This window comes from Gavia stellata, chromosome 2, assembly GCF_030936135.1.
Source record: "Gavia stellata isolate bGavSte3 chromosome 2, bGavSte3.hap2, whole genome shotgun sequence".
NCBI classification, from domain to species: Eukaryota; Metazoa; Chordata; class Aves; order Gaviiformes; family Gaviidae; genus Gavia; species Gavia stellata.
The window spans coordinates 33,431,348-33,453,371 of NC_082595.1; the positions used below are offsets into that span (position 1 = coordinate 33,431,348).

Consider the following 22,024-nt stretch of genomic DNA (forward strand, 5'->3'; position numbering starts at 1 on the left):
TTGGGAGTTGGTTTTTTTTTATATACTCTAAATACTTAAAATATTGAAAAGGCAAAGCCCGCTGAAATTTTTTGCAATGAATATATGTGCAAGAGAGTTTCAACATAAAGAAAGGACTACCTCAGCAAGTCAGTTGCATGACACATAAATATCATACAAATAACCACTGCAGAAAACCCCTTCAATAGCTAGATCATAGTACAAATAAGGTATGTGGATCATAGAATCACAGGGTGGCAGTGACGTCAAAACTCACACAGGGCTAGTTTAAAAGCTAGACCAACTTTCTCAGAGCCTTGTCCAGTTCAGTTTTGCAAATCCCCAAGGACAGGACAGGAGGAGTCCACAGCTTCCACCAGTACCTGTTTCTGAGCTGAATCACTCTTCCAGTGAAGAACTTTTTCCCTTAAGTCTAATCAGATGCCACAGATAAACTCTGCTGTTCATGAGGCAATGTCATAACCTGGCCAGCCAAACAAGTCTTACCTGGGCACCGGGGAGTTTTGTGGGCCACAGCAGTACCACTGATAGGACGACCGTTGGGAGTGACACACCAGCAGTATCCCGTGTAACTATGGCACTGAACCTGTCAGAAATTACATGAACCATGTGCAGTTTGTCAGATATATGTCTATTATCCCACAGCATTCATGACACATGAGTACAAAAGACTAGTCCAGCAAACTATATTGGCAAAAGCCAGAACAATAAACCATAATGGACCTAATCTCAGTCCTACTTATGATTCTTTAGCATAAAGAAGAGTTTATTTCAAGCAAAGTGTGGTAGGTCCTTCAGAATCCAATGGAAGAGAAAACTATTGAAATATGTGGTTGTTTACTCCCTATATCAGAAGAGTGAGGTGCAGGTGTTATGAAAACCTCACGATAAAGTTCCTCAAGGGACCCATGAACTGTTCCTGAAGCAAGCACTCTCGAGGTTTTTTCTACATAGAGAACATATTGTTCCACCCACTGAAGGAGCAGGACAGAGTGCTTCTGCCAGCATTATTCATATCCCAAGCTGTCAGAAAGGAAACTCTTGGAATTCCTCTTAGAAATCAATTGCATCCTGAGGGCCAATATCACTTCCCTCACCATGCTTAAAATGAGAAGGATTGTCTTCTGCACAACTCTGCAACTGAAATGCAGTATAGAGGCAGCAGAAGGTGATCCTGATTGGGATATATATCACAGGATAAGTTTCTAACTGCGTCCCTTCTGAATTCCATGATCTAACCTAAGTAAATTAGTCTCAGACCATATGCTTGTGCAGAAATTCAGCTGAGAATAGGGAAGAATCCTGTATGATTCATGCTTTAGCACTAAGATATGGACTCTAGTCACAAGATTTCTGGTTGGGATCAGGAACAGATCAGAAATTCCAAGCATTTTACCATCTGACGAGTATTCAGGGGGCTACAAGAATGACTCAGCTGCCTCAGCCTAGAAGAACAGGGAGTGTATCACATGAACAACGGTAATGTTTGGCTCTTTTGCTGGCCAACTCTGAAAAAAAGAACAAGGACTCGGCACAAAACATGAATTTTCCTTCCATTTTTTAACATCAGTGTTAGCACAAATTACATTTCATTTTGAAATTACATTTCCCTTCATTACATTTGTCTCTTCTTCATCCCCTGCAAACAGACATATTCTGACTTGCCGGTCATGCAAGATACTGAATGAAAAATTTTCAACCTGACTATATGTGCCATCGTCATTGCATTCTGGGATAAACACTTGTTGAAATTCCTTTCGAGCTTGTTCCTGGGTGTACTTCCTTTCAGCCACACATCTGGAAACATCTAGAGAAAGGGAGAAGACAAGTCAGTTGGATGATGCAGTATAAAGAAAAGATAGGTGATAACCTGAATTAAGAAAAAGGAAGAAGGCTCTGAGACTCACATCAAGAGAACCAGAATGATAATCAGGGAAAATGTACAATCACTTGCACTTTTTTAGGAAACAAAAACAATGGAAGACAATAGCTTCTGGGCAATATTATCCTAATTCACCTCATTCACCTGCATGAGTGAATCGTATGCAAATCACTGGTATAAACATGTTCTTCCTCCAGCCTTTGACTGCCTGTCCAACCTGTGAGTCCTTTTGGTTCACTCAAATGTGCGTATGCTGCCAAGCAGTGTAAACAAAAGTGAAATTTTGCCACCTCAAAGACGAGAGGCCACAAAGTGAAGGACAGAGGGGAAGGACAGAACTGGGAGATGAGCTTGAGAGATGCCTGGAGAGACAACCCTGCTGCTCCAACTGCTGCCAAAGGGCAGAAGCCCAAAGTGGGCTTCTCCTGTCAATTTAACATGGCAATAGCTGCCACTTTGTGCCCCACAAAATTCTTTCGGTGTTGGTGGCAGCACTAGCTTTCTAGTGCTTCAGGAAAGGCAAAGCAGGATTATAGCTGCCTTGTATTTTCTACTGTGAGTTTACACACCATTTACCTCAGTTAGGCAACGATCTCAGTTGTGACTACAGATGTGCTGATCAGGCTGATAATAAAATAAAATACACTGTACAGCAGAGGGGCTTGTTAGGGAAGTGATTCAATAATAATTTTGGACATGCTTAACTCATATTATGCTAAAATTTACTGTAACAGTTTATGATTTAGACGTGGCACAAGTTGAAGCCTACCACATAGTCCTTTTTTGTCCACTGTGTGGTTTCTTGCACCATCTCCTGCGTTACTTGGTACTGGTCTCTATCCAAGACAAGGTAGCAAACTATACAGCTTTAATTCAGTACAGCTTCTATAGTTTCATATATTATATTGTCTAGTACATATACTACATTCCAATTAGGCAGCCAAAGGGTGAGAAAAGACACATACCATATACTTTTTTTTGTTTTAAGTCGCTACCAATTTTAGCATGTTGCTCATGCAGAATCAATACTTCAGGATCTGCCTGAGCTAAGCAATTTCAGGCAAAATGAGAATACCAGGCAAGCTTAAGGTAGTATTAATGATTTCAAGATGTGACTGTAACATCTGAATTAGAATGATCTCAAGCATATAAGCAGATAAATTTGCTGCTTCTGATCCCTGCTTTGTTTAAAGACTGTTTGACAGTAACTGGCTAGTTCCTTTCTAGGGCTAAAACTGTCCAGCATTACCTGTGAGACAGGGGTGTTGTGGTGATTCATGAATGTTTGTGCAGTTCTTAGAAAGCACGGGGACAGGCTTTCTCACCCATGCAAGTTACACATTGAACAGAATCTGAACAGTGAGGCAACAACACTTTTACTCCCCCATTTGATACCAGCATAACTTGACCAGGTTTTGGCATCTAACAATCCCCAGGAGCATACAGGTGAGCCAGCTAAGTTCCCAGCCCCCCAAGCACCCTCTCTGTGCCAGTATCATCCAGACATAGATTCACAGAACCAGCATGGAAGCTTGGTGCAACTGCAGAAGTCCTTTGTACAGGATGAATCCTTCACTGGTCATCTCCACCGAGTTTTGGACAACTCACCTGGCAACATTAGCATAAAAAATTCCCTTCAAGTCCGAGGCTACCTGATGTGGAAGTGTAGCATAATGAGGACAGAAACTGGTCCTCAGCATCTGCATCCTGAAAACAAAATTGTGTCCCCTTAATTCTAATCTTTGTATTGATTTCCCTTCTGGTCTTGGATTCATGTGCACTACTTCTGTGCATTAGTTTACTCTTCTCATAAGAGCATTGTGAGAGTTCATGTTGGTAAAATGCCCAAAATACAAGTTGTTTCACTTTGAAAAACTATGTTTCAGTCTTAACAACCTTAATCATGTTTTGCTGTTTCAGGAGGGATATTCACAGAGATGCAATGTTACCTAAAATGGACAGAAAAGTTCAACCATCCAGAAATGTGAGAAAAATAATAAGGAACTGAATTAATTTGTACTCTGGTACTCTAATAACTTGTTTCATCAAGGGAAAATTATAGCCAATGTACTGTGCAGCTCAGGTAAAGTCTGTTAATGTATGCACTGCCAAAGTTTTTTTTTTTGGGGGGGGGGGGAATAAAAAACATTTTAAGCAAGCTTTAGTGTCCTAAGCCTTTTTCTGAGCATGGTTTGGTTATACAGTACTTAATAACATGTGGTTTTAATGTAGCTAGTATTTTAACTGAAAATAAATCACTCCTTTGTTGGACCTCTGTCCTCGTTTTTCTAGAATGACATGTGGTTTAAATGTCTAAAAGGAAAAGTGATATAAATTCCATCACATAAGGTCTCTGGTATAGTACCAGCAGGGTTGTAAATTATCTCCAATATTTGAATTATCATAAAAACATGCCAAGGAGAAAGAGAAGTTCTCCAAAACTGTCCACCACTTGTTCCTAAACAGCCTGATGCTGTAAAGGCCTCCTATTTGTGAATGACCTAATATGCTTTAAAATCAACAATGACCAAATTTAGTGGAATACAAAATTCACGTTTGAAGCCTTATTTTGTATTATATAACCATGGAAACATCTTAAAGCTGTTGGGCATTACTGTCTTCAGTATACACGAAATAAACACATGAGGAAGATCTCTTATCAAGTTAAGCATCTGAAACTATGTATAGCCAAACATTATTCCTAGTCCTGTTTTTTTATTTCACCATGGTATTACCACAGGGGAATAACTATGACACAGAGATGTGGTCCAAACCTGACAGAGGACATGTAATAGGGTGGTCAAGATAAAAAGAAGACATGTAAAAACATTCTTCCTCAGAACACTAATGAACATTAGATTATTAATTCAGAGGAGCTAAATTCCTTCCAAATAAAACATCACTAAAGCCAAAAGAAGTTATAATATTTTTTGTAATAAATTGGTAAGATTACACCATCTGAGCATCTGCCTCTGTGCCCTGGTTGCAATACCTTCTAAATCTACTGTGTGATTTCAAACAATTTTTCCAAAGGACAAGAAGAATTCAAGAGATTTAAGTGCTAGACTTTCATGTAAAATAACAGCTGAAAAAGGATGAGAAAATTAATTCTTGCCATGATTGGGAGAAAGGCTGAAACATGCGCTCACATCAAAGTATCAGACGAGATAGATGCAGGGAGACCTTGCAGCTCCTAACAGGCAAAAGTCAGTGATGGGTGAGATCCTGATCCATAGGGAAATGAACTTTCCACATGGCCATTGCTCATGCTCACTCAGTGAAGCTAAAACTGGGACTCACTGCGCAAAGTCCTGTGAGTGCACCCAGACAATTCTTGTCTACAGGCCCCTCTGAGCACCTTGCACAATTGTAAGTAATGAAGATAACTCACATGACTCTCGAATTAGTAGGATGAATCTAGGCTTAAGTGGCTTGCCAGAAGGAGGTTTATACGAATATTGACAGCTAAGGCGATACCAGTGAAGTCTCTCACATACAGATTCAACTTTCCTCTTTATCTAGAACAGGAATAATTCAGATCAGGAGGGACCCTGATTATTGTGAAATGAAGACCAAGAATGAAAGGTAGTGGGACTTACCTGGTACCTCTGTGCTGATTAATCAGCCCACAGCTTTGATTTTGATCATCATGGACCCTGACCAAAGCAGGCCAAACTCTTTTGGGGTGAATGGCGTCACACTGGTGACAAACAACCTGAGAGCAGAGACGACTCCAAGTCTGCAAGGTGTTGGAAGGATGAAAAGCATGGCACAATGCTGTGCATCACCAGAAAAATTCAGCCTGGTTTCACTGTTGTTATATAGGATTTCTAGGTCTAAAAAAAAAAAGTTGTTTTTTTTTTTTTTTAAATCTGTTTGTGTTTAAACTTTTGGAACCATCTAGAGGAAAAACAAGGGGCTTGAAACTGTTACTGGTTTCTGACCAGAATTCCCATTATACTTTATTTCTCTCCCTAGCTTAAGTATTAATAAGGGAGCCAGCAGGATCAAGCCAGAATCTGGTATATGACCTGATGAAAAGACCGTTTGGTTCTAAGACCTGTAAAAAGCTAGCTGAAATGAGGCCTTATTTGCCTATACTCAAACAATGGGAAAAACTAATTTTGCAGATATGTATGCCCAGTTCTAATTTTGAATTATGTCAATGACTGACTCAGTGGGACTTTATCCTCTCAACTCCAGGTAAATGGGCTTTTACGTCCCAGAAGCTTGCTGGGGAAAAAATTCTCCTGGCATAGAAACTGAGCATGAAGATGCATGACTTTACCTTGAATCAGCTCACTTGGAACGTATTAGCTGTCAAACTGGGTTGGTACAGGGCTTGATGCATTTTAGCACAGTACGTTGGCCAGTGTGTTGATTGTATCACTGTGACTTAGCACCAGGACTGCAAAGGCAGCTAGAGGTTTAAGAAGACAAATACATCTTGGGGTGTATAACTGAAGACAAAAACGGGTGCATGGGAGTGGACAGAAATACACAGAACTGAGAAGATTACAGAGTTGTAGCTGTTTGGGCAGGTCTTTCTGAATTGCCCTGGTGACAACTCTGGCTTCCAGAGGAGACCAGTGTCTGGAGGGAACAGGTGAAATATAAAGCCATGTTAATTCTGTATTAAGCTTCTATACACAACAGGGAAGACTTTCACCTATGAAGTGAAGTGGCGTCATTACACTGCTGCAGGATCCAGAACCAGAGTCTGTCATGCATGACACACGGGAGCACAGGATTTCCTGCAACAGCACTGAAGTCAATAGGGAATTGCAGTACCCAAGAAAATTCTGGAAACAGAATTAACCTTACAAACAGCACAGGACTGACTTGAAACTAATCTCATTTTATGCCTTATTTCCAACAGTACAGCACTAAAAACACTGAAGTTCAGAAAATAAAGAAAACATCCATCAACTTCAACTCTGCTGGCTATTCCTTGAATAATATATCACACAGAGAGAAGTTTATTACTGCAAAGTAGAAGTTTATCTTTAAAACAATGACACAAACTCATCAAGGGTGTAAACACCATCTCTAAGGTGACATTTAATACAATTGAATTTACAGCAACTTTAGGGCTCCACAGGGAGATCTAACCCAGATTCTCTCACGGAAAAGTACACAGCTTGCCAAAAGAATAGATAAATCTCCTGCAAAAATTTTGATTTATTTCATCTGGTATTTCTTGGTTTGCTATATATTTCAGTAAGAACAAGAGTACCTTTCCCAGTCCCAATACACTGAGCAGACTTTGCTTGCTTTCAAAGAGATTACTGTGTGTGACATGGGCTTGTTATGTATTTATGCATAAAATACACTTCACAGTTTATTTAGTTATTTTATTATAGATGGAATATCCCACTGAACAGATCAGAAACATTTACCACTTCGTTAAAACTACTTATAAAGTGGTTAAACTTAATCGTTTGAAGAAAAAGTTCCCTTGAGGGCTTTCCACAGATACTTAGCTGTTCTTAGGCTAAAGAGAAAGCTTTTCTAAAGTCACATAGATGTGAACAAGCAGACCTAGTATGGACACACATAATCCAAATACATCTCACTGTTTCTCTGTGGGTTTCCCTTATTGCCCCTCCATTATGCCAGAATACCTGTATACTCTTATTTGTCCTTAAATTTAGAAATATACAGTGCAACAAGCTGTTTAAATTTAGTTAGCTATCAACCTGAGCACTTTACTGAATTGTCCTAAGAATGAACCAGAATTTTTTCTACTTCTGTGTTTCTTTCCCACTGCTATACCCTTTTACTAACTGGTAGTGATATGATAAAAGTCGAATGGTCTTCATTTGTAGTTAATTTAGCACAAAAATGGTTTATACAGAGCACAAGGCACTATTTGGTTTATACAGCATAAACTACTCATAACATGAAAATTTTCTATGATATTTGATGTAGATCAATGTATATTCCAGAGACCTGATCATGTCTACCAACAAAACATGTAAATAACTGTAGCTTCTAGTGATAGGAAGCACATAGCAAGCTATATGTGCCCAAAGTTTCAATTTCAAAGATGCAGAGATTATTAGTCTCTTGGGTTGAAAAGGATGTCAGCACAGACATTTAGTCTGACACAGCCATAAAATAAAGACATGCTGCTTCGTGACAAGGGCTGGCCAAATCTTTCTCTATTTATTTTTATTGCTGCATTCTGGATTCAAACAAAACAGCAGAGTAATCTTAGCCTAAACTTTCCTCTATTGGCATCTAACAGAGGCAGGCAGTGTGGGGTTTCTTTGTTGTTTTCTCCTTTTTTTCCACATTTTGCAACCACCCAGCAATTTAGATAGCTAAGCTTTAAGATAAAATAAGGAATGCTGTGCTGGATTCCTTCTTGGCACAATAATATTTCTCTCAATTTGCTAACAGTCACATTTAGAGAGATACAGTCTGTCTAGAATGGAATCAAATATTTGCAAGAAAAACTAACGCTACAGCTTTCTGATTTTTTACATACCAAAGGCCAGACTAGGCTTTCTGAGCAGAACAGAGATTTGATAAATAGTTTGGAGAAGTCTAATATGGGCCAATTTATAATTCTTGCACTGAATATCTGAGAAGGCTTGCAACTATTTGTGGTTCCTAGTCTTCAGTGCAGTATTATTGCTTTAGCACTAGTAGTTTCTACTTCACTTGATTTAAGATGTTCATTTTATATTAAACCTGAAACTTAAACTGAAAATATATGAACAGAAATGAAAAGAAAATTCCACAAAATGAAAAAAAAAAAGATTACTTCTATGCAACTGCAGTAGTGCATATTTGATTCTAAAAAGATACCTTTTTTGTGCCTAAGAATGCCCTTATATACCTTGTTTCTGTGCAGTCTGGCTTTGGCAAATTCTGCTTGGAGAAATATTATCAAGAAAAATTGAGTATTTTAAAAAGACGTAAATTGCACCTCCAGCAAATCGTGGATACTATTTCAGTGTTACTTGTCCTGTGTTCCATGTACTAGTACACACATTTAAAAGAGCAAAGGACATTCCACAAAAAATATTCCAAACGTACTTAAAACTTTATCCACCCCCATTGAATACCTACTAGAAAGTATAATCAGAAAGCCAAGTCCTCTCACTTTTAAAGACTACATAAATTATAACTTCTGTATGTAGATACCTTTTGTTCACCAGGATGTTGAATATTTTGTTTCTCAAATAAATTAACACTTTTACTACAGTGACTTGATACATAACAGCTTGACACATAACATAAATGAAGACTCAAAACCAAAATGAGTTGGGGCTGAACAGTGTTTGTATCAGGATTGCCACCATTACAGTCTGGAAAGTTGCAGTCATCCTACAGATTAAATGCAGTGTCTACAGTGAGAAAATATGTCTGAAAAAGGAGGAGACAGCTCCTAGCTAAAAGTATTTCACGATAAAAATCTGCCTTATAATCAATTTTTTTCCCAGAAAGCTTATTTTCAAAAAAACCCAAACTGACACAACTTCTTAATACATTGTCATTTTAATATATTTTTTCCCAAATAATAAAAAAACTTTCATCCCTCCTTCTTTTTTTTTGTTTTTTATTTTTCCTCGTAAAATATGAGGAAAAGAGAAAAGGGAGAGGAGAAAAAGAAGAGGTGACGAGGACAAGTGAAAACTGTTCTCTTTTCAATCTGCAGACTGTGCAAGCTCTCAGTGAGCGTTCAGGTTTATTTTATAGCCTGACACCTTGGTCCAGTCCCACTTCGACTCATTTCAATTAGGAAAAGAACCAAACCTACTCACTATGCCTTTCTCTCTCCAAATAAAATATCTCAAGAGCATGTTCTGCCTCCCAAACACAGCCCACAGGGCTGCCTTCCAGACAGCAGATGGACTGGCCAAGCCAATGTCCCTACCCACACGCTGACCTAAGGGACGTGCTCAGGCACTGCAGGCGCACGTCGAGCTCACACCCAGCTCACAGGCAAAGCTGAGATTGAGGGCAGCCTCCTTGGGAATACAGGATAAGGTGTGCACTCAGAAACCACATCCAGCATTTACAACCCAGTTCTTCAGCTAAGACGCAACAGTATCGTTTCCCTAAAGGATGCTTAGATCCATGAATTATGGGACCAAGATTAATTTATGAGCCCAAAACAACTGCTGCCCAGCGATGTCCTCCTTTCTCTTCACAAAAGGAAAATCATATCAGCATGTTTATCCAAGGACAGAAAGGTACCTTAATTCATATAATTTCAAATTATTGAAGCACGTCCTTAATTCATTTATTAACTCATTGTAGTAATAGTTCAAATGAGTGAAACTTTTCACTATTGCTGAAAGCCCCATTTTAATGAAACAAATGCTGGGTGTTTCTCTCTTTAAGGAAAGTAAATAGCAAATTGTAAAATACCTCTTTATGGGAAATTCCACTCATATTTTGATGTGCTTCAGTTCTTTATGTGAATCGTGAGAATGAAGATAGTACCTTTTGTTATGTCTATGATAGCCCATAAAAGAATGGCATTTTTAAACAGCCAGGCTCTTTAAGATACCATAAATGAATTAAGCTAAACATGAGCTATCTAGGGTTTCCAATGGAGAAAGGAGATCTACATATAACAATGACACTACTGCATGTGATGGCTATCCCTGGTGTGCTCACGAAGCAGCAAGGCCCTGCTGGGGCCACCTCTGCAAATACTGAATACATACTCTGAGTGCCAGCCAGACTAAATGCCAAGCCACTCATGAATTAAAAGTCACGCTGTGTAAAGCTCCTTACATTGTCATCTCGAGTAAGAACCGCTCAGAGATGTGTCTCAAGCCCAGTTTAACAGTTCACCGTAAACCCAGGTTGCTGCTGCATGATGACAATGAAGTAAGGAAACGTGATGTGAGTTGGAAGTTGCAATTTTACAGTGATCAATAATTTGTATCAAATCTCCAGCCATTAGAGAACTCTTATTTTAGTCAAGTATTGGTAGAGAAGCCAAGAAATCCAAGCACCTCAGCTGGGATGTTTCAAGAACTCTATGTTAGGGCAGGGGTACACTGGCAGGACTGTATATGTGAATTTGTTTTTCCATTGATCACAATGTCAGAATACCAAATATTATTACCGAGCCACTTGCTTAGTAAATTCAGAATATAAGTCTCCACTGCCCCAACTATGGGCCTGGTACATTCACTTAAGAACAAACTGAGAAAGGGAACAAGTATTCTCAATTTTATTTAAGGAAGAAGAAGAGAAAAAGAAGAAAAAAAAAAAAAGAGGTATTTTTGAGTGCATTATCCTGCAATGCTTGCAGACCACTTTCAAGGCAAACTTTAATTAAACCAACAGGAGCTCCTCTTAGTTAACTCTAAGAAGGATAGCTCCATGGGAGATAGAGGCTTTGTTGTTCAGGTGAAACATTCCCAGTAGTCACAGACATCCCCAGTAGTCACAGACATCCAAAATTCAGTCACAGGCTTTGCACATGTTCTTCAGCTTCCTCCTGACAAGTTGCCTAAATCTCAGCAAATATTCATATAAAGAGCTTAAATGCTTAAAGTTCAAACTACCCCAGATGAACTGGAGTGCCACCTGGTCCAATTCATCCTTATACCCTTAGCAAAACTGTGAATTGAACTGCTGCTGGCCACCAGTCACTGTTCACTTGATTAGAGAGATAAACTGTGGTCCCTCCACTAGACACTCCTATTATAGATTTTGCTTACTTTGAAGAAGTTGCAATCAGCTAGCAGACTTTCTACACTTGAGACCTGAAGTTGCTGAGGTGGGAGATGAAAAGCTGTCCAATGGGAATGGAGTTATTCAAAGTTTCTGAACTCTGAAAAACTCCATTGAACCCATAGGAAAATCTTCCACTAAACCAGGCAGGACTACAGCTTGTTATCATGTCAAAAAAAGGCACAGTTTCATTGAAAAAACCTTCAATCCCACTCGCCTCCACCCAGCATCATCATTTCAGGTTTAAAAGTTAATACACGTTATTTACTGTCACGGAAAACTACTTGAAAAGCCTAACATTATTTGAAAACTGCTGCAGGAAAAATATGAGTTCACACTTTCAAAGTTCATGGGAAAAAACTTGTTCAGTAGTGGGGAATAAATAGGGTAGCAAACCTGATAGAAAAATTCTATTGATTTTAGCATAGGGCAAACTGATAGGAGTTTGCAGAAATGAGTTGAAGCATTCTCATTTTTTTTATTTATAATGCAAAATTATAGAAAATTTGAATATTCTTTGTACACTGCCATTCTACAGTTATAAGACTAAATTTTACAGAGTAATTGTGAACACTTATAGGAGGAAAAAAAAAACCAACAAACTGGACTTCTGGACTTCTTCATATGGGATGTACAAGATGCTCCATGAAAAAAACTAAACAATTACTTTCAGGTAGTTTCATCTGTCATGATTCATGACAGACATTAAGTCTTACATTTGTAAGATAATGAAGGAGATCTTCACTCAGCAATGCCTCTCCCATTTCTGCTGGGGAAGATGCTTTTAGCTGATGTCTTGTGCATTTCAGTTTCCATACAACCACAACCTTTGGAGTAACCTATACCATGTTCCAAATCATGTAAAATCCCCATTAAATGTAAAATTGTAGCTACTGGCCCTACAGGAGACTGCAGTGCTGGGCAACACTCCCTCCCTACTCATAATGGGCAGCTGCATCAGGGATATAAATTAATATTTTATATCCAGAGATATGAAAAAAATTCCTTTTTAGAACAAGGCTTTTCCCTCTTTTTTTTTTTTTTTTTTTTTGTAGATGTGGTACTTCTGCATGGTTGGTCCTATTTTCTAGACTAAGAAACTTCAGTTTGTACTTTTGACATGCACTGACAAAGAGTATCAAAGGCTCAGTTCTGCAAGTTACAAAGTCTTCCTGTGAGCCATCCAGAGCTCTCCAGTCCCATCCTCACCAGCTGTAGTGGAGGGAACAAGGCTGAGTGCTAAACGACTCGTGTCCAAGTTTGTATTAGTCATAGGAACAGATCTACCCTGGCATGTATCAGGGCAGTCCTCTAAGAGTAGTTAGGTTCAGTTCTCAGGTTGAACAGCCTTAAACCCCTGAAAGAAGGTGGGTCTGTGCATGCTGCCTACTGGGAACAGTCCTGGCCCACCTAACCTCCGAGCCGCGCAGATACAGCCCTCGGGAAAGCGCTAGCTGGCCCGTCCTCAAAGTGCAACAAGGAGCAGCACTCTACCAGTTTACCTGTGTAAGCAGTCACACTGTGTCCTGGCACTGCTTAACTAATTAGTGTAGACATAACCGCTGTGTCTTTCTGATCAGCTCAAAAGCAATCATACTGCTTTTCCACTTTTTGTATGTTTTGTTCCTTTGGCTATGCTGGGCCAGATTTACTGCGAAGAATTTGTGTGTGTGTGTAGTGGATCCCCATCACAGGTGATACTTTAACAGTCCCCCTAATACAAATAATATTCCTCAGCTGTCAACATACATTTATTTATTAGGTTCATAATTTTATTGCACAGTAAATGTCTGTCTCAAGCAAGTGGCAAATCTCCAGAGCTTGAGAGTTTAGATTTTGTTTGGAAAAGCATCCAAAAATGTGGATGTTCATCTACAGCGTACACAGATTACTTGAGATCTTTGAAACTGCAAAAGCAGGCTGGAAATTTTACAAGATTGTAAATTCTTATAGCATTTTCAAGCTTAGCAATGGATTCCAGCACTGCCTGGAAGTTGGCTGCAAAAAAAAGAGAAATATTATAAAACTTTGTAAGGTTGTCAAAAAAGCCCACTATCAGAACAGTCTATTTTGATGTTTATTTTGTCAAAGGTGAGTTGTTTTTTGGAATTGAGAGGAAGGATGAGGGCTTGTTCATTTTCGGGTTTGTTTATGCTGTTTCAGTCTCTGCTACAGCCATCAGGAACTACTAGGACAGGAGAGCCAGCAAAGAAAAATGTATAAATTCTGCCACTGTTTTCTGTCATTCTAGCTTTAAGATCCAGGCCCTAAAAAGGGTTTCTTTAGCAATGCTGAAGAATTACCTCAGCTGACCACTGTTTCTGTGAATGAACCTTAAATTAAGAAAGGAAAGCAAGCGTATTTAAGGCAAACTATCCCTTTGTAATTTTAACATTTAAATGATCAAAAGCAAATAGAGCCAACAAATGTTGAGAACAGGTGAAGAGGAGAAAAAATAGTCAATCCAAATTTGGCTTTCTCAAGAAAAAAGACACAGAGAAAGCAGCCATCAGTCTGGTGGTGGTTCAAACTCCCTTGCGGATGTAGAAAGAAATCACAGTTTTAAATATATAAGCAAGAAATGATGGACGCAAAATTATTCCAAAAGGTTGTCAACATAAACTGTCAAGGTGTTTAGATTTCTAGTGAATAGACTGAACTGAACAAAAAGCTGGTCACCGTGTTTTCAACTAATTAAAATGGTACCTGGAAGTATTTAATTTTCAGACAAGATTTTTGTGAGGTCAACAGGGATTTTTACTTGAGAAGACAGAAGGGCACAGACACGGATTAAGACTGCCTTTTCTGATCAATGATGGATGAATATCAGACACAGATTTAAAGTTGTGAATCCTATACCAGGAGTCATTTCTTTTCTCCCTTCATAACTTCCACATGCAAACATGCGTGTTTCTTTCACTTTTTCCTGCATTAGCAACCACAAAACTTTCTTCAAAACCAATGTTTTAATGGGGGGTGGGGTGTCTGTTTTTTTAGGGGGACAGATGAACACTTCCGAAAGAATTTGCTTTCATTCCAACACAGAATGAAAACAAATTCTGAAACCTTGAAAGTTGCCCTGAAATGGAACCACCACTTTTTGGTTAGCCCTACTAAAACAACCCTCTGCTCTTTGGTCAAGCATCACCTGCAACAACAAACTTCACCACTCAAAAGCAACTGACTCAAAAGAGGTCTTAATCTGAGGACTTCCTTAGCTCTTTCAGAAGAATGTTTGATGGGACTATCTAAAGTATCTCTAGCAATGCTAAAACTGAAACTGCAGCTAGGCCAATGAAGCATCTTTTTCTTCTCTAAAATTTGTTTTTACAGCTTGAAATATTTCTGATGATTGCAGCCATGGGTAGGAATAAAGACACTGGTTACTTCAAAATTTAAGACTGCTTTGATTGAATAAGAAAGACTATGAAAATGTAAAATTGAAAGAGCACTGGTCTCTTGCTGATATTGACCAAGTATATTATTGGCAATCATGTGATTATTGTCAAGCAAAGGAAAAAATATTTAAACATTAGTGATGTTTGCATTCATTTAATTGAAAGATTAAAAGCATCTGATTGATGAGGGCACAAGTTGTACTTGCTATTAGCAATACTTAAGCTGCCTAAGATGTCTAATTCCAAGTCTACAATTCTACTGACACACTACTCATTAATAAACAAACAGCAAATGAGCACTTCTCCAAATAGTAGTTGTTGACTGCAGAAAAATTTGCCAGCATTGCTGGGGACACTTTTGGTAGGGCAATTCAATGCTTCTTTATGGAAAAAATTTCTTGCAGGTAACATTGTCAATATGGTAAGAGGAAAAAACAATAAAGAAAAACATTCTGTAAAACTAATTTCCATAAAAGTGTATAATGCTGTAATGTATAAAATGAACAAACACGAAGTGCACAATAATTCTCTCTGTCGTTCATGAGTGTAACAAAAGCTTTGGCTCAGGTAGCTTCATTATGTTATCCTCGTTCACAAAAGTAAATAGATCCATCAGCTAATACAATAGCTTATTATGAAAGGGCTAAAGAATAAGCCTAGTGTTTCACCTAGGCAGAAGATGAGACAGACTGTCTCTTTGAAGCAGTCTTGATGCTTCAGAGGTTTGCTGGAGCTAATGGAGAGAGATGATGTGGAAAATTGCCTCCTAGAGGTTGAATCGGTGTGGTCCGTGGGGTTTTCTTACCCCCCAACCCTCCCTTTTAGACAGAGAGAAAGGGAAAGTAAATCTTTATGACCACTGCTATTCTTACATTTTAATAAGATGATCATTGTGTTGGGAATCACCCTACACTTCAGCAAGGAATTATGTCACATGACAACTGCATTCTCTAGCACCAAGCTACTCCAAAAGTGAAAAGATTTAACTGTGAATACTTTATAAGTATTGGAACTGAAGTGCTAGGGTTGCATGTTGCACAGTTTCTCTAAACAGTGATCGGAAGTAAAGAAGTGGATGATGTAGGTAGGAATGGCCTGTGAGGGCTCTAAGCATTACAAACCATTTCACTAAATTTCCAGATTACACTATTTGAGGGTTTACACAACTTTCAGTTATGTTAAAAAAAAAAAAAAAAATCCTACAAGTTCTACATTTTTATGTTGGGAGGTTACATTTTAAAACAAATCAAAACAACAGTAAACAGTCAGATCTTTTTATTTTCTTTTTCCTTTTCCCCCCAGCTAAATGACTGAAATTGACCATCTCTAACTGAAAACACCGAACTGCACTAGACATAAACCTTGGAAGACAGCAATCCTGAGAGTTACTCTGAGGCTGCCAATGACATAGTCCTTCAGAACAAGGACCTAACCTTACAATTTCCTTAATAGTGACTTATTATCGTGTAAATGGGTGGGGGAGTCATATTTTTGCTGATGGATAAAGATTAATTTGTCTTTATGTAGCCTATTGTTATAGAATTAACAGGATGGATTTCAACCTACTTGCTTTTAGACAACCTACTTGCTTTAAGTACAGCACTCCTAGTTTTCAATACATAGATATTTTCCAAAACTATTTAAAGTCTATTATTTTTCATTAAGGTCAAGAGAAACTTTGATTTGCTCACCTTTGCAGTTGCCCCGGTAGGCTATTTCCAGCTGAGGGTCTTTGCATTTTGCTCGTTGAAATTCACACCGGGACAGAAAAGTTCTTCCATCAGATGCACAGAGTGATTTCTGAGGGGAACCTGCACAGTCTAGGCTGCATTCTCTGTCTTTGTCTTGGTCCACTCTCAAAAACTAGAAAAAAACAAATCAATGCTGTAGGAATGCTATTCCCATGTGAAAACTGCTCTGTGATCCCCTTCCCCAGGGAACACAGGCAAATATTACCCAAAACTGAAAAGAAAGCTCTGTCTTTTTAGCCTATTCAAATAATAGTTGATTCATCATATCTGGGGTTATTCAGCTGCTGCTTTGAAATGGTAGTGATTGCAACATTTCTGTAATGTACATTAAATCCACTATCGCAATTAGGAAATCTCTGAATGGCCTTCAGCCATTATGAAGCTGAAAACAGCAGCTTGGAGTCTTTAGAGCAAAACCGGTGATGGCAGAAACATTCTTCACAACAAAAATGAGACAGCAATGGAAACTTGCCTATTTTATTAGCTATGCACTAACTAGCCTACAATCACAAGCTGAAAAGTCTGGTTTAAGATCCAAATAGGATTTTTAACATCAATGCTCATCTAAAATTATAACCATAATATGTCCAATAGCCTCAGTGCAAGAGGTCTCAAGAGAAAATGAGCGAGGTAGGAGAACCTCATGAAGCACATTATGAAACACAACAGATCATTTATTCTTGCAATGCCCATATTCAAAATCTAAAGATTCCTCAAGAAAACAGACATTTCAGATATATTTTATGGAAATATTTCTATTTGTGCATAAGCTTGCCTATAAAAATACATGCCAAGATCGAAGAGGGAAATATTATAGCTTGCAGCTTTTCCAGTGAGGCCATTCTTTTAACATGCACAATGGAGTCTCAGCTGTCATTCCAGACTGCCCCACCATGGGCAAGCAGAAAAGACAAAACCTGAATCAGGCTGTGTGTTGTAAGCAAAAGAGGCTTGAGTCAAATAATTTTTTTTTCGTATTGTTACCAACCAACAAAAACTTCTGACTGCTTTTTTGAGCGTGTTCTGAGCCCTGACATGGGTTGCCCATGGCTGCAATCCCTCAGGAGTGTCCCTGCCCCAGCATGGGTTCCCCATTGGCCACGGTCCCTGAGGGCTGTCCTTGCGCCAGTGTGGGTCACCTGTGGGCTACAGTATTTTTTTCTGGACTGCACAGGGCAGTTCATGTACTTCTCTCAAAATGGAGAGCCCTGCAAGGCCCCTGCTACTGAAATCTTGCCAGTTCTGCCCATTGCACCACACATTCTCCCTTTATCAGAAATTCAGTCTCATCTCCTCCACAATACAGTGACTGGGTATAGGCTGACAGAATTAATTTAGGTTGTTCCCATTATGAATTTCAACAGACGCTCCCCTTTCTAGTTCTGGCACAAAGCCACACGGAGCCTGGTCTAACTGTTCATCCCTCCACCCCAAGACTGCAGGCTGGGAGTTTGGCATCGTCCTTGGCACTGTGAAAAGCAGGAGCTGCTCACCCTGAACCATGCTGCTAAAAAACAGATCGGTTCTGATGCTGCTACATGCCAGCCAAAATCAGAGATAGTATTTTATCTTCTGAGCTCCTGAAAAGCAGGGACTAGGGAGGAGATGAACTCAGTCCTCAGACGAATCTCTCTATCATTTTGCTGTTTCTGAATAAGCACAAAATTAAGCAAGGCATATAGCTACCAGGAGACAACCATTCTCCTAAGCATTAGGAGGCACCTGAGAAAAGGTCTTCATCCAGCTGAAGCACTAGTTTCATTGGTGCTACTTCATCATCATAAACCTCGGGTACAGAAAATTCTGAACTTCAGATTAGAAACCGAGACTACTAGGAGGAAAACTTCAAGCAATAAAAGAGGACAAAGAGTAGTATTTGAGCAGGAGAGGGTAGTACAAGCTAAAAAATTCAGAAAACATTTGCTACATATAGTTTCCCTGCATTTTATTACACAAAAATATGTATAAAGAGAGTCATAAATCTCCGAAATCTTCATACTTAAACTGTGGTCTATTTGCATTTCCTGTCACTTAATGTGAGGAAATACAGATGCCTTTCTGGAGACTGTGGCTGAAAATGGAAAGACAATCTCAAAGGTATTACTTTAAAATAATAGTCACGTGGTTGGATTTTGACCAGAATTTGTATGTTTTAGTGGCACAGTAACATAAAAAGGAAAGCTTCCTTTTCCCAATGCTTTTGAGCAATTTTTCATTTTTAACAATAATTAGCTTCAGAAGCAAATTACTTACAAATTACACACAAACCCCAAACCTTTATTCCTGGAATTTAGCTACAGAGCTCCAAAAGTGGGGAAGAGATGTTCTTTCCCCCACTTCCTTTGGCGCTATTTCGCAGATCCTTTTTGCTGACAGAAATTAATAATTAGCTGAGCTGCATGGGAAGCGAAAAAAACTGAAGTCATCTCCCTCTACCTGCAAAATGAGCAATAGTGAAGGCAGGCTTCCTCGACTCTAACCAGTCTCCAAATTATGTTGGTCTCCAGGGCCCTGATGAGCTGCAGTGGGGGGGGCTTGGTGAGGTCCTCCAAGCCTCCCCTTCTTGCCTGGGAGGCATCTGCAGGACTCCAGGTTCAGGCCTAGCTAGGACCGTGAAAAGGACTTCTCAAGGAAAATGGACCACATGATGCCTCTGGCAGAAAAATTGGACACAGTCCCCGGCTCTGCCTCAGACTTTCCCTGTGGATTTGGTGATGGCAAGCCAAGTGATCTCCCTTTCTTCCTATTCTGTGAAGTAAGGATCTCAGTACAGCATTTCTCTGTGTATAAGACTACCCCTCTGTAATGGCTAGGCACTTTGCCACCCTTAATTTATCCTCAGCAACATCCCTGTTGAGCAGAGAATTATTTTTCAAATGCACAGGAAGGCTTTGTGACCCACAGAAAATCATGTGGTAGATCAGGGAACTGAACCCAGGCATCAGAAAAAAATCACACAGAGCAACAGTCTAGCCTCTGTCCCATTTTTCTCCCAGACTTTCCTCATCTTTTCTGTTTTGAGTTGTTCCAGGAGTTAAGATGGGTATGCCTGATCGCAGTGGACAAACCACAGTAACACAGCGGACAGAAAATCCCCTTAATCGTCTGAGGAACAAAATCCACTCCTTGAGAGCGTGATAGTTCACAGATAAAGCTATATTTTAAAGGGCATTTATCCAAAGAGTTTTATTTAAGTATTTTATTATTTCAAAGCCTTAGAGGGGATTAGGGTAAATTATGGGTTCAAGGATATTCAAGCAACCTGGAAAAGCAGAGGATGAAGACATACCCGGGAGACAAAACCACTTGAATAGCTTGTTGGTTAGCCAAACCTCACTGGAGAATTTGGGTTGTACATTTAAACAATTTCCACCAAGCTAGTGTAACTGAAGTATTTAAGGGCAGGAAGGACAAAAAGGCAAGCAACTGTGAGAAAAGATAGCATACAAGAGAGACTAGCAAATGTACTTACAAAAAAATGATAGACAGTGCATGATTGACATTTGGAAAATACTCCATTGTCATCTTTACTACAGCAGCATAAAATGATACAAGTGCAAACCTGCATTGCTTACTCACATGTAGCCAAAGGAATCAATAAATATGTCAAAGCTAATAAATATGCTGAAATAAGCAAGGGCTATGGGATTTCTCATGGGATTTGGTATTTGTTTAAACAGGAACAAGCAGAGTCAGTAACACAAAAACTGGGATCATACTGATGCACATCTTAGAGCTGTACTTTCCTGTGAAAGTACTCCTTTTGATTAAAATAGGACAGTTTAGAGAGAGAGACAGGTTGTTCTAGATGGACCAGAAGGTGATTCACCCTGAATACTGGCTCAACTATTTCTGTCTTTAAGTTCATTTAACAAACAAATCTGTTATTGTACAAACACGTGTTTCACTGAAAGACAAGCTTAAAACTGCAGTTTTGTTGAATGCTGGTAGCAACTGAGATGAAGCTAACAATAGTTGACCAACCTGAGGCGGAACTATTTTGAACAACCAGCAAAAACTGGACATTTATGGTTAAAACCTATTAAAAAACAAACCACTTTTAACAGAGAGATGTTCCTGCCCCTAATAACACAGAAACCAACCTAGTCAAGTTTCAGAAAATTGTTTTCAACTACAAATTTGAGCTTATGCTACAGATTAACAGGCATGACTCCTCAACTGGAGTTGCTTTGACTTATCTTCTGCTTTACATTTTATTATCATAAAAAATTTTTACAGCCTTCAATTTATTTAAGCCTTTCCAAACCATTATATTTTAAAACGCCCAATTTCCACGCGGTCTACTATTCTATACTAGGCACTGCTTTAAATTCTCATGTGGTATTTCGGAGACGAAAGAATGATAATGGGACTATATCAGAAAAAAATCTTGATTATTAAGTTTACCTCAGTTAATAAAACCAAAAGATACTATAAACTGCATGTACTCACTAGACAAATATAAGCATTGATAAAATATTATTTACTGTCATGTGTTTCAGGCATCACGGAATTCCAGTATTTTCCTTCACTATCTCACACACCAAAGGCTCTTAATACTGGTTGAAATGTGCCCACCTGTAGCACCAGCAGTCCCAGTGATCTTTCATCCCTCAGTTACTGGGGTTTGGTAACACTAGAATTGTCAGAGTATGAAGTAGTAGACACCTGAAACGTTGCTTATACTGGGGAAAATTATTTCTACTCTGTTTTCTGCTCTGCTTTATCTTTCAGCTTTATTCTTGTCACTGGTCCCACACCTGGGCTGTGGACAGTCAGGATGCTTATTTCCTCAACCACAAGCAACATGTTGCAGTCCATGAGAAAGTTTTTCCAGTACCTCAAGAGTAGGCATTCAATGGTTTCTTTACTGTGATATTAAACCATTTATCAAGATAATATGTCCATAAATTTGTTCACTGCTATGGCATAACACATATCTTCTCTTTACCTTACACTATCCACACTTATGCAGGGATTCAGTGTCGTTCCCTCTGGTCTACATCCTGCCTCCACATCACTGCTAGGGCAGAAAAGGTCTTCAAATGAAACTGAGTCACGTGCATGTTTGTGCATTTCCAATGCACAAATCTGTGATCCCACTGTCTATAGTGAAAAGCAACTCTCTCTCCACCTGAGCGGATCACAGAGTACAGTGGGAGAAAAATGGTACATGGCCAGAGAGTCAACAACTGGATACATCTACAAGCCAAATTGCCAGTGCAAGAGAGCGAAAGCGTCAAGACCAGTGTTACAGTCTGGTCATGGGGAGTGCAGACATCTCT

At 39.1% G+C, this 22,024-nt stretch overlaps 1 protein-coding gene across 1 annotated transcript in view; it reads right to left on the reverse strand.

Annotated features, from left to right (window-relative positions):
• Nucleotides 1-22,024, reverse strand: part of SMOC2 (SPARC related modular calcium binding 2) — a 149,554-nt gene that overhangs the window by 86,883 nt on the left and 40,647 nt on the right. Inside the window, exons 2-4 of the mRNA XM_059835164.1 lie at nt 16,680-16,851; nt 1,701-1,807; nt 487-586 (exon numbers count right to left, since the gene is read on the reverse strand). Coding sequence (XP_059691147.1) covers nt 487-586; nt 1,701-1,807; nt 16,680-16,851 — 379 coding nt within the window. The remainder of the gene's footprint in view (nt 1-486; nt 587-1,700; nt 1,808-16,679; nt 16,852-22,024) is intronic.